The 18433-nt window shown below is 35.0% G+C and overlaps 3 protein-coding genes across 4 annotated transcripts in view; 2 read left to right on the top strand and 1 right to left on the bottom strand.

Annotated features, from left to right (window-relative positions):
* The first annotated feature begins 2832 nt into the window (after positions 1 to 2832).
* Positions 2833 to 6906, top strand: LOC132052377 (uncharacterized). Its single transcript, XM_059443889.1, has 4 exons — positions 2833 to 3178; positions 3986 to 4229; positions 4655 to 5312; positions 5547 to 6906. Exons 2-4 carry the CDS (start codon positions 3999 to 4001, stop codon positions 6575 to 6577), a joined length of 1920 nt encoding a protein of 639 aa, XP_059299872.1. The 5' UTR covers positions 2833 to 3178; positions 3986 to 3998; the 3' UTR covers positions 6578 to 6906.
* Positions 6907 to 7395: 489 nt separating this feature from the next.
* Positions 7396 to 10986, top strand: LOC132052378 (uncharacterized). 2 transcript variants are annotated; one of them, XM_059443890.1, is made up of 3 exons: positions 7396 to 7723; positions 8977 to 9040; positions 9123 to 10985. In XM_059443890.1, exon 3 carries the CDS (start codon positions 9159 to 9161, stop codon positions 10596 to 10598), a length of 1440 nt encoding a protein of 479 aa, XP_059299873.1. In that variant the 5' UTR covers positions 7396 to 7723; positions 8977 to 9040; positions 9123 to 9158; the 3' UTR covers positions 10599 to 10985. The 2 variants fall into 2 exon arrangements, with proteins under 2 accessions (XP_059299873.1, XP_059299874.1); XM_059443891.1 differs by lacking the exon at positions 7396 to 7723 and adding an exon at positions 7786 to 7910 and having other exon boundaries at positions 9123 to 10986.
* A 129-nt stretch (positions 10987 to 11115) lies between these two features.
* Positions 11116 to 18433, bottom strand: part of LOC132052380 (lysM domain receptor-like kinase 3) — a 10518-nt gene continuing 3200 nt past the window's right edge. Inside the window, exons 2-11 of the mRNA XM_059443892.1 lie at positions 14139 to 14218; positions 13435 to 13647; positions 13199 to 13338; positions 13028 to 13117; positions 12842 to 12947; positions 12361 to 12512; positions 12081 to 12178; positions 11813 to 11951; positions 11430 to 11528; positions 11116 to 11322 (exon numbers count right to left, since the gene is read on the bottom strand). Coding sequence (XP_059299875.1) covers positions 11158 to 11322; positions 11430 to 11528; positions 11813 to 11951; positions 12081 to 12178; positions 12361 to 12512; positions 12842 to 12947; positions 13028 to 13117; positions 13199 to 13338; positions 13435 to 13647; positions 14139 to 14218 — 1282 coding nt within the window. The 3' untranslated portion in view covers positions 11116 to 11157. The remainder of the gene's footprint in view (positions 11323 to 11429; positions 11529 to 11812; positions 11952 to 12080; positions 12179 to 12360; positions 12513 to 12841; positions 12948 to 13027; positions 13118 to 13198; positions 13339 to 13434; positions 13648 to 14138; positions 14219 to 18433) is intronic.

Below are 18433 nucleotides of genomic sequence, written 5' to 3'. Positions count from 1 at the left end.
CAAGATTTCATAAAGAACCGCACTATAAGAAACTATGCCTTAAGACATAACTTTTGCCTGAATAGGCATAATTTACTATGAAATCTTGACTTGCGATTTTTTTTTTTATACTCTACTGGGGTTCGAACCCAGAATTTAAGGGGTATTTTCGGTCACTTAAAGTACCAAAAGGAAAAATTAAAGACCAACAATTTGAGGGACAAAAATTAAAAACCACCCCGAAACAGGGCATTTGTGCGAATGACTCTGCAAAGCATCCAGCCCAACACATTTCTCTTGTTTTTGGACCATAAGCCCACAGAAAATATCTAGCCCAGCCCAGCCAAAACAATTTCTCTCCAGTGGTGGGTCTTCAAATGGGTCATTTGCAGTTCTATCTCTATTTTGTGCTGGTCTTTAAATTTTGTCCCTTGATATTTTCACATCATAATATCGCACAAGTTATGTCCCGCACCCTTAAATAGTTTATGTTCCGCTAGATATGAGTTCGATTTTGAAGAGCAAAAATTAAAAATCTGTCTATTTGAACGACAAAAATTAAAGACCAGCTCATCTGAAGGGAAACCATGCAATTTCTTCTCTTGAAATATCACTAGATGCTCTTTTAAATGGAGTCATGGCTTTATGAGGGAGAATAGAGGAGTTGCTTACGGTAAGTTTATGTTATTGGGAAAGGAGAGGAGTATTTCTATTGATTTGTCTCATTACTTGTTTATGTGAAATAAAAACATACTGCTAGAAGTGTGGAAAAAAAAATATGAACTCACTCTTTAATTTGCTAGCGATTCCTCTTGAATCTTGGGAAATTTCTTGTTTAAATATATAGAGCCTTAATGTAGCAGTGTTATGTCATTTTCCCCATATAAATCTAACATAGTAACATGCATTATTGTTACACTCGACTTAACCTTATTATCTTAAGACACGAAAAATTAAGAAAAAGGGTAATTTGATTTGTCACAATAATTATATCTATGTCGAATCAAATTAAATTGCATGCTAATCATTAACCTAAACTTAGTCGATGCTGACCAGCTGGAGTATACACTCCCTGTTATATATATTGTTCTTTGCTGAAAACTACTAATTATACCATATCATGTCCTAACGCATCATCTCTTGTACTTTACAGTTAATACCCCCACCAACATTCCCTTAATTAATTTCTCTTTCCTTGTTTCTTACGATAATTTTCAATAAATTATCATTACGTAATTAACCCAATTTGTCTATCCATTTAGGGAATTTATAAGTTCATTTATATGGTTGCTTACAATTAAACGTGCAAAGCTTTCTCTCTCTTCTTTTTTCCTCGAACATGTAAATGTAATAGTGCAAGAGTACTACGCCAATCATTTAGTTTTTAGATAAACTAACTAAAATTCTTCCACTCACAACCACTTTCTTGTCGATGATTCAAATTCGAATATTGAATAAGAAATGATGTTTAAGGGGAAGCTGATTTAACAAGAAAATCAAGCAATCATTATGACAACTCAGATTGTAACACAATAATTATCATCGACTTTTTATTTAAAAAATGCCTTTTTTTTCCCAAAAAAAGAAAAGAAGAAGACCTTTTGTACAATCAACATAAATGAAAAAAATAAATAGATCTATCAGTTGCACATTCGGCTCAATAGAAATTCATATATTTATTACTATCTATAAAACAAAGTAGAAATCTATTGAATATATTATTTTATTATACATATTTTTGGTTTTGATAGATCTATTTGGTATTCGGAACTCAGTGATCTAATTAGTCTAAATTCTCACCGTATAGGGCCTATAGAGAGGAAATGCAAAAGAGCGGTGTCAGAGTATAACCTACGAGTTTATGGAAATTCAAAGAACTTTTACCCAAGTTCTGTATATGTATTAGAAAATCTACATTAATATTTATAAATATTTTATTGTGAGCTTAATTATTATTATATATTAACTCGAGGTCGTTGTGGAAACTCTGTTTCCAAGATTCAAACTTGTGATCTTTCTTTAAAGTTAAAAAGATCCTATTCATTTCACCACACATCTCAACACCACACATCTCAACAGTAATACACACAAAAGACATACTTAAGAAAAGATGAATTTACCAACTCCATCACAAAAGAGATCAACCGGCGACCCCGCCCAGAAGATTCCTTCAATCTAAAGATATATTGTATCACGACTTTCCCTAAAGACTCAAAGTCATCACTACGCATTAGCAAAAGTACCAAAAAAAAGTTCACCATCTATACTATTCATGTTGTAAAAAAAAAAAGAAAAAAAAAAGGAGTTATATACATTTCATAGTTATTACTCCTTCTATTTCAATTTATGTGATACACTTTCCTCTTTAGTATATCCCAAAAAGAATAATACATTTTCTTATTCGGCAGCAATTTAACTTTAAACTTTACTTTTTACGCTTAACGAGATGATCTATAACTACACAAATATCTTTGATATTTTAATTACAAGATTCAAAAATCTTCTTTATTTTTTAAATTTCATACTACCAAACTATATTACATAAATTGAAACGCAGGGAGTAAGTAATAAAATATGCATTCAAGTGCCAAAAGGAGAAAAAGAAGAAAAGAAAACTATCTTTTAATTGTAAGTCCAAAAAGTTGGAAGTCAACAAATGAAAGGAATAAGATTTAATTCTTGATGAAGTATTAAACTGGAAAAGAATTTAAAGAAGTTAGTATTGGTCCATGGCAAAAGGACAAGGATAGGAAAGAGAATCTACAAAAGATGATCCATTTTTTCACACGCTTCATTACCAAGAAAAATCCAAGAATAGATGTAAATGTGGAAGATAGATCCAAATGTCTTTGACAAATTCCATGTCTCTCTCTTCCCATGTCAGTTACTAGTAGTACTAATTATTCTTCTCTCTTTGTCCAGAGTGGCCCCACCAGATCCAAAAAAACTCCATCCTTTCCTTTCCCCTCCCCACAATGACATTGTACAATCTAACAAGCATCTTATTTTCTTGGCTTTATTTTCAAGACTATTTTTCTCTAAAGTTTCAGTTCTTCTCTGAGTTTTTTCTACTCTTTTTAGCAATGTCTCCCTTTCTGGCTTGATGAGTTTTCTTGGAGCTGGAGCTAGTCTTGAATGAGATATATCTTGCTGGGGTTTTCTTTTCACAAGCTGTCGCATTTAAAGGACTTGGTCTTTGGTAATTTCTTGAAATTCTGCTCATTGATGATAATCTTGGTTGATTTCTCTTGCAGAAGTCCTTTTTTAAATGTTATTCATCTCAAGGTTGTTTCTTTGCTTGTGTAAGTTTTGGTGTGTTGGTATGTTTGTGTTGTTTCATCTCTCTTCTCTTTCTATTTTTGGGTGTTTTTATCACACCCTTTGTGTGTGACTGTTGATTCTTTCTGCTGGATCTGTGCATTGTGATCTTTTACCTGGTTTTTATGATTTTTTCAAATTTTTTTTGTTTTTGTTTTAAGTGCTTGCTTTTTCCATTTCTATATCTGCATAACTGGTGATGTATGTTAGTTTCTGAGTTTTTGAAAACTCAAAAGTCAGATGGGTTCTTTTTATGTTGCCCACCCAACAAGTTTTTCTGCTCTAATTGGTTGTTGGATGAGTGGATGCGTGACTTTGCATTTTCAAAATTTTGTTCAATTCATAAAACTATCTTATTAGCACCTATGATCTGATGCAAATGACTGTGAACAGGTAGAATAGTCTTCCTGTTCTCGTGTGAAACCTTTTAGGGAAAACCGAGGTTTGCCCAAAGCGGACAATATCACACCATGTTAATGAGTATCTTCTTTTAGTCTTCCTGGTCCTCATTTCCTTGAAGAAGTAAGGGCATTGCCTGGTGGAAATTCACCGTAATATATTAGTGTTGAGGAATAATGTGCACCATCCAGTTTAATATGCATGTTTACATTCTAAGTTATATGTTGTGTTGAGCCACAGGCAGGGGAAAAAACAGCACATTCTAACTCTTGGTTGTGTTCTGTTCCAGGGAGGAGGGAAAAATGCAGTGCACTAACTATCTTCCAGGATATTACTACCCAAGAGATCATGTTGTCAGTCTTACGGGTAGTAATTCACGGTCAATACCCCACAGTGGTATCGCCTGGAACAGTAGTAGAGGATTCAATCTTGCGTTTCCTCCATTTATGGTAGACCAGAGCCAGGATTTAGTTTATCAGAAGGATATATTGAGACAGACAATACTTAAACATGAAGCAACATTTAGATATCAGGTATATACATGAGCATTTCCTTTGGTTAGCCGTTGAACAGATTATTGTCATCTTGGGTTATATTCAACAGAATTTTCAATTTATTCTGCATCTAAATGAATTGCTCTTATATATCCTTTCATGTTTCTGGAATTAACTGTCCTGATTTATTAACTCATAACTTTCTCTTTCTTGTGGATTACAATAAACCTTTCATAAACATTCTTATTCTCTCTTGTGGATTACAATAAACCTTTTGTAAATGTTACTAGATTTCCCTTAAAATTTGTTACTAGAGTTGGCGCTTCTTCTACCTAAATGTTGCAGTTCTAGTATTTGATCAATTTTGGTCTTGAGTAATGGTGACCTTGGGAGTCCTTCATCACTTGGTGATTCACTTAAATGCATCATAATCAACCACAAGTTTAAATGGTATTCTCTTTCAGGTCAATGAACTTCATCGTTTATATGGAAGACAAAGGGAATTAATGGATGAGATTAAAAGGAGAAAACAAGTGGATGATCATGTACACTTGCAAGAATTAGAGCCAAATACTTTTGTGTCTCTGTTAAGGTCTGAAATTTCTGAGAAGACCTTTAGGCACTCAGTAAATCTCACAATCATTGAGCCATATGCACCAAGTAAAGAAATGTTTCAAGAGTCTTTCAGTTTTGGTGCCGACAAGACTGTGCAACCAGGTGTTGACTGTTTATCAGGTAAAAACATTTTAAATGAATGCACAGCATCATTATTGAAGAACGACACATCAAGGAAGAGAATGTTGGATCTTGAACTTCCAGCAGAAAAAGCCATTGATAATGAAGAGGAAAATCCTGTTAAAAGGATAAATGTTCTGATTTCAGAATTTCAACCTCAATGTTCTTCGAAAGTCAACTTTGTTGCCTCTGGAGACTCTTCCAGTTCTCCCGCAAGTTATAGGGGTACCTTTCTTTTGTTTGACCTGAATGAACCAGCACAGCCTTTTGAGTCAGAGTGTCCGAATTCTGCATTTGGATCGAATAACATTCACGAGGAAATCCAGGACAGGGATCTGGATTTATCCGGTATTGGACGTGCAGAATGCTCAACTCTGAATAAAGAAGGTATCCTGAATTTCTCTTGAGAAAAGATTCTGATCGTAATTCTTAAGCTGTCATCATGCTCTTTTCCTGTTATTGTCTTGCACAATACCTGGTTTTATTTCGATGTTGCATCAGTTATCTGTTTTTCCTAATGCTGGCTTCTCTAAAGGAATACATACAGCCTTTCTATCCTAAAAGATGTTTATAGCATGAAGTTTTATCCCTCATCACAATATTTGTTATCTGCACTTACAGGGAGAGATGGAAGCAACTTTAAGTCATTTGATGAAGACAATAAGTTTTCAGATTACACAAATTGTAGGAAAGGCATGGACTTGAATTTGACACCTCCTACCTATTTGTCTGACTACCGGTCTGCACCCTCCTCCGACATTTCCCATCTTAATTTTCCTGAAGGCGGAAATGTAGAGATTCATAAAAATTCTGAGGTTCTTGACAGTAAGATGGTTCCTGATTCTTCACCTGAATACAGAAAATGTACCAGGGATAATCACCTTGTAGGGACTAGCATTGATAGCAAGCTTTCGACAACTAATATTTGCATCGACTTGAACTCCTGCATCAAAGAAGACCTTTTATCATCTAGTCCAAGTGAAGCAACAAAGTCTACTGGGGAAAGAGATCTGGAAGGTCCTGTTAGCCCAGAAAATAAGGAGTGTTCTCCACCAAGAGGAGATTCTCAGGACAGTAAAGTCAGTACATCAATCTATTTACCAGGAAGAGGCCATAATGATCCAGTCGAGGAATTTGACAAGGTTGCAGCTGATATACTTATTTTTATTTCATCATCTGCAAAGTCTGCCATTGGTGAACCATCTGAAGCTTCTAGACACTGTCTAGGCCAGCTTGCTGAAGTTGCTAGTTCTCTGTCTAGTTGTCCAGAGAATGAAGTTGAACAACCCATGGAGAAGGAAAAAGGTATTGCATTCTGTAATCAGCCAAGGAGGGGTCAAGCAAGGAGGAGGAAAAAGGATCAGAAGGACCTTCAAACAGATTTAGTACCTGCAGTGGGATCTCTTTTGCATCAGATGATTGCTCCAAAATCCGGTCCATGGAATAAAACTCCGAGTGGGGCTAGTTCCAGAGGCGGGAGACGGTCCAATGATGGAGAGAGAACAACATTTTCTCTCCTACTGCAGCATACTTTGGATAACAAACATGGGATCACAGGCCGATTTTTGAAAGGCTGGGGGGTGACAAAAAGGCGGCAAAGGGCTCGGAGAGCTCAGTCTTATGTGTCTCCTCTTTTTTTAGCTGATGAGTAGTTGAATGGAGAGTATATTCCTGGACTCAATACTTATTATAGATTTATAGTACAGGAAGTTGATTGCTAGGATTATCTTCATCCCTTCCTCTTTTTTTTTTTTTTTTTTTTGGGTCTAGGAGATGTTATGTACAGATATTTAGCCAAGGATTCATTCAGAATACTTCAATTTAGTCCTATAGAAGTGTTCATATTCAAGTTAGAAATGATGGAAGCAACCACACTTTTATTCATGGTTGGTAACTTATCTATACTTCATGAATTACTTTACATTAGTTTGGAATGAACAGCTTTTTCTCTGTGTGTATATATATATTTTTTTTCTATGCATCTTTTTGTTCCTTGCTTGTTAGGTAATGTAAATGAGTATGCATTTAGTTGTTGGATTCAATATTTTTTTCAATTAAACACATGAGTTTCACAATAAACTACTAATTCAAAATTTATGAACTTGAACAAACTCTCTTCCTGAAACTGTATTTATAATCACCTCGAAAGTATGCATGAGAAAATAATATTTACTTAAATGGATAGAATTTTAAGACACTGAGTTCAGATAATATAGACAAACTAAAGAGATTATGATCGATTTTGTGGGGATAAAGAATAATTTATGACGTTATGGTTAAGGTATTCTAGTCTTTTAAGTGAATCCAAAGATTTTTACTCACTTTATCATGTCAAATAATATGTATTCTCGTTTTAATTGGTGACTCTTTAGGTTAAATTTGTTTCCATTTAGTAGAAACATCAAATACCAAGTTAGTATTTTTCCATACCTATATATATACACACACACAAAAAGATTTAAATACTTTGGTTCTGTTTCAAGTGTTTTCAATGAAACCTGATATTGAATGATCTGCAAAACTCAAACGTTTCGATATGAATTAAAATTTACAATTACTATAATTACCTTGCACATAATCAGGACTTTTTCTATTTTCACTCTCTATGCTATTCTAATTTATATTTGTGAAGATTTCACCTTTCTATAAAAATATTCACCTTTGCTAAAATAACGCTTGTTCTCACATAAATTTATCAATTCTAACAATAAGATCAAGCTTCTTACTTGTTCCCTTTTTTCACAAAACAAATTTCAACCAATTGTTTGGGGTCCGTCTTCCTTACATGTAAGGAAAAGGTATAATTTCAATCCTTCTTTCAGAAAAAACTATTTTTTTTTTCTTTTTTTCCTAACATTTTTTCTTTATTTGGTAGTTAAAAGCTTCTTGATTCTTGTTTTTAGAATTGAGTTTTCTTCTTGATGATCAGAGCTTCTTGTTTCTATTATTGATAGTATATTTGTTACTTTTCTGAAAGCTTCAATGGTATGATTTGTTTATAGCCTTCTCCCAGCCAAATTCATCCTTTCAAAATTTATAAAAATTTGATCTTTTAACAAAGATTTAATTTTAAGGGTCTGCTGAAAAAGGGGACAACAATTAGGAGATATAAATTCTTGGAATATAATCTTTATATCATTTAGAAGAAGGTAATCATATGGAACATCTTGTTTTATCCATATAATGTGATGATTTTTTCCCCTCATTGATTCTTGTAGATTCCTTATTGGAAGCTTGTTGGCATTATTTTTTCTCCAATAAGATTGTCAAATAGGCATAAGGTATCATAATTTCTTACTTTTCTTACAAGGGGTAGAAATGGACATGTTTTGTCTTTAAGTAACCTTATTTACAATTAAGTTTCATTGTTAACTATTTTGAAGTTTACACACAAGAAAAGCTACTCAATAGTTTATATTAAACTCACCAAAGCAAACTCTAATGCAGTTTAGTCTTAATAACTTAATGCTGCTGATAATAGGGAATATAAGAAATATGTGGAACTCTCACCTGAACAAGCAAGATTATATATTTGATGTCAAGAAATGGAGATGTTGATTAAATTCTATGACCAAAACATCTGTGCTAGATTTATATTCTCAGCCTCTATGATGTTAGTGAAATAGCCAAATTTCAGCATTAGGATTTTCAGTTAATTATTGATTGCACAATGAGAATTGTCTATTGGGATTAGTAGATGATAAGAGTTCCAGTTCAATTTGATGGAGTGATCAGATGGACACAGAACTGAAAGCTGCTGAAAAGAACATTTTCTTGTTGTCCTTTTATCCTTTTATTTCCCTCAAATTGTTATTAAATAAGTGATCCATCCCATCTCTTTTTTAGATTTTTATATGTTGTGTATCTCCTCCAGTTCATATTGGCAACTGTGGGCTATGAATATATGGGGAACTAAGTGTACATAATTTTCCCTTCTTTTTAATCTGCATTTTATGACAGAGTATATAAGTTTAGTCACACAAGCCATGGATGAGAAAACATCCAAACCTAATCTTCACCAGTTAACATGTCCTTCTTTCTATCTATTTAGGACGACAAACGTGTGAAGTTGACAATTGAAAAAGCACTCTGGTACTTCTTGCTTTCAGGTCCTGGTGAGTACTCTTTGTTTGGAGCTTGGGAAGTAAAACAAAATTTATGTTGCTTACTCTAAACCCCTCTATATCATATCTGCAGGGGTGTCGGTTTGTTATTTCATTTCCTTCTCTTACAATGGCTGATATGGCTGGTGGCATACCTGAAAGCCTGGAAAAAATCGAGCCTGTAGTCAGTCGTGTGAGAAGGAACTCAACTGGTAGCCTAGGTTTTGAAATGGGCGAATCCAAGGTCTTGTCACGTTATCTTGGCGTTCCAACACGTTCGTGTCATGATATGTGCAAATTTGGTTTTGAACATGATTCTCCAACAAAGGCAAAGATTCCCCGGCCCACGAGATGTGGAGCAACATTAGGGAAAATCCCAGAAAGGAAGAGAGTACCAGGCTCAGCTAAACCATCTTCAGAGATCAAGAACCAGACAACTTGCCAAGTCAATGGACAGGAAATCCCAACATCCACCAAAAAAGCAGCAGCTTTTGAAAATCATCAAAGTGATTTTCCTTCAAGAAGCCATCAAAGAAGATACAGTGACATCTTTATACCAGGGAGGTCTTCGAAACTTCAAGAGTCTCTATTGGCTGGATCAAGCAGTAGACAAAACCACAGCTGTAAAATGGAGGAGCACGGTGGATCCTCCGAGCTAAGAAAGAAAAAGAATGTTGTTACCTCAACTGTTTCAGTGTCTCCAAAATCTTCTGTGAAGAAGGTATCAAGCAGAACATCCAGTAGCAACTCCCCAAGAAAGGCATCTCACGTTAACAGTAGGACTAATTTTACACCAAGCAAGACTGGGAAAATCAGTTATGAAAATGTTACAAAGAAGTCGTCGTATCTTAGAGAATCGAAGCCTAAAAGCCACACTACAGGGATTTCAGAAAGTAGTAATGCCAAAGAATCCTCTTTGGATAGAGACGTTCCAAGACGAGGGAAGATAGCTTCATTACCCCTTTGTTCCCCATCCACTCCTGCATCTTCAGGCGGCGATAGCTCAAGAGAAAATGGGCCCACCCAGCCTTCCATTTCATCATCAACTTCAGCAAATGAGTCTTTTAACTGTGATGGAACAGGCTCTAGCACCAAACAAAATGGAACTACAACTCAAAAGCAAGACATAAAACCTCAGAGGGCTGGACAAGTTGGGTTAGAAAATGAAGATTGCAGTCCTAAACTGCTCAAGTTCAAAAAAGGAAAGACAACTGATATCGAGTCTGAGAATTCCAGTCCAAGGAGACAAAAGTTTAGGCAAGTCACCGTACAAGATAAGCGCGAAAATGAAAATGGTAATGGTAATCCTAGAGGAAAAGGCTTGAGCAGATCCACTGCTGATGGCCATTCAGATGCTGCTACTAAAGACGAAGTTATGACAGTAAATCTTCGATCCCATGCTATAGAAGACACAAAAGAAACTCCCAGTTTATTCAACAACGTACTTGAAGTTACTGCAAGCAAGCTTGCCAAGACCAGGAGAAGCAAGGTCAAGGCATTGGTGGGTGCTTTTGAAACTATAATCTCCCTTCAGGATCCAAAATCCTCTCCACTAATTGGAAGGTCATAACGTCCTTTTCTCTTTGATAGAAAGAATCTGCACTGGAGGTGCAAACTCTGTTACTGTCCTTGTGACTATTACATTAGCTAGTTATAGGGATTGATCACTCAAATTTGATTTCGAATCGAGTTAATGAGTGCTTAGAACAGTCTAATTGGACAAATTTGGTTGAGCTTAAGATATTCTTGGATGAACAACTCATCCATGTATGCTTGCAGTAGCTGAGGCACTTGTTAGCATATTAAGTCCTAACATCAAGTATTGGATTTTATTCTGCATAACAGCATAAAGTCCAGACTCTATAAATTTCTCTGTTGAAGATGACACATTGTTATCCTATGTCTGTACATATTTGGTCAATGAATAACAGAAATTTAGAAGGATTACTCTCAAGCTAGTAGAAATCACAAAGTTGAGTGTATATGCCTGTTTACCAAAACATTCTGTAACTTTACAAGACAGGAAAAAGAAAAAGAAATTCCAACAATTAGCAGAACATTGACTGCTGGCAGTAGTAAAATTTTCACTCTATTTTAAAAATTAAGAGTTTTGATTCTTGAAATACATTTCATCTCCCGTTAAAGACTCCACTAAAAACCATGCTATCGCCTCCTAATGATGCCTCCCATTCTGTGGATGAGGTCCTGATTTGAGATAATGCAACAACCACCTCCCGAATTTCTGGTCTGTTAATTGCATTTTCACTTAGGCACCAGTCTGCAATTTCTGCCATCTGCAGAGTAATGAGAAAATGTCAGATCTGCAGGTGTAGTTTACTGGCTATCAGAAAAGACGAAGAATAGGAGACTTGAACATGAAGATATATTTAGATTTGCTAACCTTGTATATATCTTCCATGGGATAATATCCACTGAGATTCTCATCTATAAAGGATTCCAATGTTGACTCTGGATCCTCATCTTGGAAAATTTCATGAATCTGATCATTCAATGGACACTCTTTATTCGTTAATGAAAGACTAACTATAATAATATAAACATAGGCCTTTTTAAAAATTTAAGCTGTAACAAGCAAGAAATTGATCTACTGACATCCATGCTCTAGTATATGCATACATTTTATTTATTCTTGTTTTAGGTTCTTCTTTTCCTTTATGCATTTCCTATTCCATCATGTTCTAAAATAGTGTCAATTTTCTCAGATAATTATTCATGTGGTTGTGTTTCTTTCTTCAAGATATATATGCTAATTTTTTTACTTACAATTGAGATGAGTGATTTCATCTTGTTTGGATCCCCATTTTCACGAATGAGTGCGCGTTTTCCTGTTATTAGTTCTGCAAGAACTACTCCAAATGCAAAAACATCTGTTTTGGTAGTTATCTGCAGCTCTTTCACAGATCTGTAACATATGAGACAACAGAAGCAAATCTTACAAATTCTTTTAAGGCATATGGATCTGATATTGCTAGAAAAAGGCATTAAAAACAACAATAGTGACTAACAAGAATGTGTAAATTAAGATGCTTACTCAGGGGGAAGATATCCTGGTGTTCCAACAAGGCGGGTCGCTAAGAATTCATCTTCGTTGGTTCGACCAACTAGTTTTGCCAGACCAAAATCTGCAACCTATAAGAAAGCACTTTCATGATTTACATCTAATGGAACTATAAATTGTTCATTGAAGTTTTAGTCCGCTATGATAAAAGAAGACAACTTTTTGACAGAAGTATAAAGGGAGATTCCGCGTTCATGAAAGTAATGATTAGAGATAATCAAATAATCATTTCTCACAGGAGTCAAGAAGGCACCTTAGCTCTCATGGCTTCATCCAGTAGAATGTTACTCGTTTTTATATCACGGTGAACATACCGAGATTTTGTATGGTCATGGATATACTCAATGCCCCTTGCTGTATCTAAAGCAATCTGTGTTCTTGTAGTCCAACTTAGAGGCTTATGACCTGGTTCAGAACAAGTTGATGTAAGCTAACTAATGATTCTGCATAATTTTTCTTTTTTAACTTTCTAAAATCTTAGTTCTTTTTATCTTTCTCCATATTGGTTTGTGAACTTTGGTTTATACTTCATTACTTGATTTTTAGTTGGGAAACTATCCGATGAACAGAATTTCTGGTGAGGTTAGAAGGATTGGAAACGGAGTGAAAGCCTGGTGACCATATCTTTTACGTTTTAACTAATGGACTGTATTTGGCTTGAATCCCGATATCATGTAACATTAAATTTTGTACCATAATAAGCTCAAATGCTGAATTTACATATTATTGTGTACCTTTTAGCATTGGTTGATGAAGATGTTCATTGAGAGAGCCATTCAGAACATACTCATAGACCAAGTAGAGGTGATCATCCCCGCTGGCATAACCCAAGAGCTCCACCTACATGATGACCTCTTCATAAATAGTGGAGCATCATCAAAGTAAATAACAGTTTTTAGTGATTAAACTTGATTACTTACCACATTTATGTGATGTATCTTGCATAAAACTTTGAGCTCTGCTATAAACTCCTTGGACTTGTTAGACCTCATCTTTTTTATTGCAACTTCCTATAAATTGCGAGGCACAGAAGAATCTGCGTTGGCTTGAGAAAAAGTGAAGAAATAAAAACAAAAGGAAGTGCTAGATACCTGCTTCCCAATTCTCCCATAATACACACTCCCATATCCACCTTGTCCAATTATCCCGGACTCATCAAAATTGCTTGTAGCTTCTGCAATTTCTTCAAGACTGTATATTACTTGCCTTTCTGATTCAAAAACTGGCATGTCTGCAGAGTTGAATCAATTCATTGTGTTAATTCTCTATAATACAATCTTTTCCTGTTGTGCGTAAGCTTATCATAATAAATTGGCATACAATAAACCTTCAGTATGATCTTTATACATGTACTTCTTCTGCAAAGACATGGTTTTTTTAGTACTAAAGCTTTTGGAAATAGCTGCAGGATCCTTCTTGTTGCGTCTCTGCCATCTCTTTCTCCTGTGAATAAATATCATCACAGTGCAGATTGAAAGTACTGTCACAGCTGATAATATTCCAACTAATACCGTCCATTTGTGTGCTTTGTGCTTCTTTCCTGCATAATGATGGGAAAACGAGGCAACGGAAAGTCAATTTCTAAGTAATAAATTCACAATAATCAACTATCCACTGTTTAATGTATATATTCTCGTAACTTCCTGAATTATTTCCTTTACATTTTACGGAAAGCTTGGCTAACTAAGTTTGAGATACTGGATATTTAAGGCAGAACAGATTGAGACCCTCCTGAAGTTGACGACTTTTATTCACCTGAACTTTATGTTGGCCTAACACCCCCCGGGTATCTGAAAAGGATTTTCAAGACAATTTAACGTAGGAGCATGAAATTTTTTGCCAATAGGAGAAGAGAAAGAAAACAGTCATGCTCATAACTTCCTAAATATGCATTTGACTGAAATCTGAAGACGCTTATAAGCAATGCTATCTGCTTTGATGGTCTGTAAGATTATCTGATTGCTTAGTCAACATAGTAATACATAGTGATGAGAAGAAAAGAGGAAAATTTCTATGACAGATATAACTAACCAGTACTACTTGGTAGAGCTGGAACACCATTTTTGTACATTGGCACATATATCAGCCATCCAACATCTACAAACTGTGGACTTGTCAAGTGAGGGTTCAAGTTCTCTATGTCACTGACTTGAGAAGAAAGTGCATCTCCAATACTTGACAAAGTATCATGCTGCTGAACAGTATATGTCACCACAGTTTTTTCCTCATCATCCGCACATCCACACAAGAGATGCATAGTGACAACATCCCAAGCCTGGTACTTTTCTTCTCCTCCAATTTTCCAAGCCTGTCCACTATAAATATCATTAGAAACATTTGCAAATGTATCGTTTACCTGCAGCTTGTATCTCGTGTCGTAGAAGTATCCAACAGTTCCATCAACATCTTTGCAAGTGCAAGGTACAGTTACTAGGTAGTCTTGTCTGTCATCATAGCTAATCGGCTCGATTGCTGATGCATTGATAGAGTAAAATTTGGTGATATTCTGTTTTGGGAGACTGTTGTGCTGATAGAGGAAAGCGCTGCACGTCTTGATGTGATCGGAGCATGGGAAAGGGTAGATGTTGGTTAATTGAGTTGGTGCACCAGAAGCGAAATTTGTTGTGATGTTAGGAGACAGAGGAAACAGGAAGTAAAGAATAAGGATGCAACACCAAGAAGCCATAAGCCTTGGCAACGAAAAGTACTCTGCCTGGTGAAATAAAAGGAAAGCATATCAGATCATGAATTCATGATATTCTAAGAGAATATTTCATCTTTGTCATGTTCGATTTGTTGCTTTGTTTGCTGATGTATACAGTAATATACTACTAAAATATAACATAAAGCTTCTAGTTATATTCTGATTATCTTTTCAAATAGGAAACTACCATACATGAAACATAGTATTATATGGTATTGTATTTTACAATGTCTGTCTATTCAGGACACTGCATCAGTTGGAAATTGTGGTTTTTAAATCTTTAACCTTTTACAATGCATACTTGCCGATTTTTACAATGCACTAATGGAGATATATGCGACTCCAGAAATAATGTTAGTGCTATTAGTACTATTTTTTTTTTTTGCTCGACAAACATTAGTAAGCTGTTTAAACCAATGCAGTGAAGATGGAGTTTCCGAGTCTGAGGAGACCAATTTTTTAGGTGACCCTTGAAAGTTGTTAATCATTTAGTATTGGATAGAACCTTTAACGGAAATGAAAAATTGCCACGCATCTTAGGATTAGCTGTTATACAGAAGGTTATTTTAAAATGATTTTCTGTCTATAATGCATACATGCATGATGCTACTCTAACCTGGATTCTTTACATCTGACCTTTGCTTGTAGAATAAATAAAAGTAAACACTTATTTCGTTTCAATTTGCATGAGTGACCAGAGGCGGATTCTGCCTTTAATTTAATCGTGAAGCCGGCCAACTATTTATGATATGTTATTACTACTTTACTATCTATCTATCTTGGAGCCTAGTGCTGAAGAGCACAAAGAGAATTCCCTTTTGGCATCTTTAATTAGGGTGTTTTGTCCAAAAGAAGTGAAATTATACATTTTATATTATCAACCTAGTTTAACATGTGATAGTAGGTCAGTTATCATTTTGTTAAATTAGCATTTAAATGCTTATCATAGAGTTTTGATTATAATACCTTGTACGTGATCTGATTGTATAAATAATTCTACGTATATATGGTTCATTTTTCTTGTAATCATTGGACGTTGCTCATTATTTCTAGCTGCTTATTTGACGTGGAAAGTATGGGAAGTTGCGCAAACCATAGTATCAAAGTAAAAGAAATTCTTTTTTCTCCGTTTGGATCATCTTTATTTGATAACCAGACTAAAACGGGCAATTTGCAGGATTGGCCTTCGCTGGGGGCGGTCATTAATTTTTGGCCTTCATTAAAAGCCCCTTGATTTCGGGTTTGAACCTCCGCTCAGTCAAAATTTTTTTTTAAAAAAAAAAAAAAAAAAACTATTTTGCTGAAATTTTGTTTTTAATGTATACCTTAAAGTTCTAACTTTAACAAAGTTAAGCCTTAAGCATTAGATATGAGTTTTCCTTACTAATTTTAGATAAAAAATTGCTTTAAGGCATAAGTTGGGGTCTAACTTATGCCTTGCGAATCCTAACTTATGCCTTGCGATTTTTTTTTACTTTATTTCTTTATTTTTTTTTACTGAGCCTCAATTCGAACCTAGGATCTCTGGGTGTTAAGCTAAGGACAAATATTAAAGACCACCAATTTGAGGAACAAAAATTAAAACCACCCCAAAAGAAGGATAATCCACGCAAAAAAATCGACAAGAACAGCAATGGGCTAAGAGCAAAATGGGCCAACTAAAACAGCCCAAAAATTAGGTGAGATGGCCTGTTTTGAGCCGGCAATTAAAAATTTAGCCGCCGTTTTCACAAAGCCTTCAGAAGCCCTTATAAAATTCATCGAGGACAAAAATACAACACAAAACTCTATCATACGTGTCAAACTGATTTTGAATTAACATATAATTACTTTAATGCGAGCATACATGTGTCATAACGTACTTATCAATCAGTATTTTGCCTTGAATTTTCAACGTTTGAAGGTGGTCTTTAAATTTTCCCAAGAACATCATATCATCACCTTTTAAAATTTATCATATATGACACCCATGTAATGGGTTAACCCACGCAAAATGGGCAAAATTTTAAAAAAAAATCGCAAGGCAAAGTTAAAATTCGCTATGTAACTGAAGATACTTTTTTGTTAAGGAATTACTAAAGTTATGGGATCGGCAAGATACTTATGCCTTCAGGCGGTAGTATAAAATCCGTATGCCGGTCCGCATAACTTTGATAATTCCTTCACAATTTATGCCTAGTCCGCATAAAAAGTTTGCCCATTAAGTATGCCCCACCGACATAACTTTGTGAAGGAATTATCAAAGTTATGCTTCATTTATACTTATGCCTTACATTTTATATAAGTATCAGCGGGTCGACATAACTTTGATAATTCTATTCACATTATGGGTCAGGCATAAAAAATTTGCCCATTAAAGTATAGCCCATTTATCGCATTAAATAATTGTGAAGGAATTATCAAAGTGCATATCTTCCAGGATAGAACCCGCATACTTATCTTAATCTACTCAAAGCATGAGTATGCCGGGTCCGGCATAAAATGTGTAATTCCTTAACAAGTGTATGCTGTTAGCTAAGCGAAATTACAACATGTGCAATTTTTTTAAAATTTTGAATGCGTGGTTCGAACTACCTAGGATACTGTAATTTTTTTCTTAAACATTTCAAATGAAGGGTAGAAAACTTAAAGACCATATTTTAGAGAAGGGCAATTCTGCGAATTGCCCATGTGAAATAAGCTGAACATGTAACCCAACATAAGACAACAGGTTGAGTAGTCTGAACCCTTAATTTATAAACCCCTCGAAATCTTCAGGAAAGAACAATATAACTCTGCTAAAGGAACCCAACAAACGTGTTCCAGTGATATGATCATGCATCTTGAGAAGTCTTGAAAGAGATCTATCATCCATTTGTTGTTGGACATATAGAATATTGTGAATCATATATGGTAAGAAAAACAATGTCCTTCCTTTTCAATTACACAAATGACTCCAAAGTCCATTTCTGTTAGGTCCAGCCTATGATGACAAAATGGTCCAACCTTATTAAATTCCCTAAGCTTCTTCTAATTTAATACATGTAGGGACAAGACTTTGTTGCAATATTATACAACTCCATCACCATCTGTCAGTTCTACAATTTTCCCCATTCATAATATGAAGGTCGAGTGCTGCTTCATGTAGATCCCACACTAAATCTTTTCGAGATCATCCGTTGATCCTCGTTTTTTTTCCTTTTAAATTCTCTATCTGAAGGAATTGTTCTATTTCCAAACTTCACCTTCAAAAAGCATAGATTTTTTTTTCTTTAAAAAATTTCTCGAATCACGTGGTATAGGGGGATGACTGGCCTCTTCATAATCGAGTAGTGATGAAAAATCAGATATGTGAATGAGGGGCGGATATACCTTGGTCCAAGTGGTGCTACGAGACAACTCTTCGTCGAAATTCAGATAACAAGCAAAATAAAATTATTAAATTACTCCCATTTATACTCAAGGTCTAAATAATTTTTTATGTATACAACATATATTGAATCGTCTTGGCTTTTTCGTATGTTTAATTTTTATATTTTGAATTCACTTAAAGGAAAATCTTGACCACCGGAGATTACTACTTCACGAATGGTGATTTAAAATCAGATATGTGAATCTATCATAATCACAGGGTCATTGTTAC

This window comes from Lycium ferocissimum, chromosome 4 (assembly GCF_029784015.1).
Source record: "Lycium ferocissimum isolate CSIRO_LF1 chromosome 4, AGI_CSIRO_Lferr_CH_V1, whole genome shotgun sequence".
Classification (NCBI taxonomy): Eukaryota; Viridiplantae; Streptophyta; class Magnoliopsida; order Solanales; family Solanaceae; genus Lycium; species Lycium ferocissimum.
The sequence above is the reverse complement of the archived record's forward strand: the minus strand, read 5'-3'. Positions and strand labels throughout refer to the sequence as shown.

Excerpts from the sequence above, each read along its gene's own strand:
- LOC132052378 (XM_059443891.1), top strand. The coding sequence starts at position 9,159 with ATGGCTGATATGGCTGGTGGCATACCTGAAAGCCTGGAAAAAATCGAG.
- LOC132052377 (XM_059443889.1), top strand. The coding sequence starts at position 3,999 with ATGCAGTGCACTAACTATCTTCCAGGATATTACTACCCAAGAGATCAT. Across the intron at positions 4,230-4,654 it reads AAGCAACATTTAGATATCAG|GTCAATGAACTTCATCGTTT; the intron begins GTATATACATGA and ends ATTCTCTTTCAG. Across the intron at positions 5,313-5,546 it reads CTCAACTCTGAATAAAGAAG|GGAGAGATGGAAGCAACTTT; the intron begins GTATCCTGAATT and ends CTGCACTTACAG.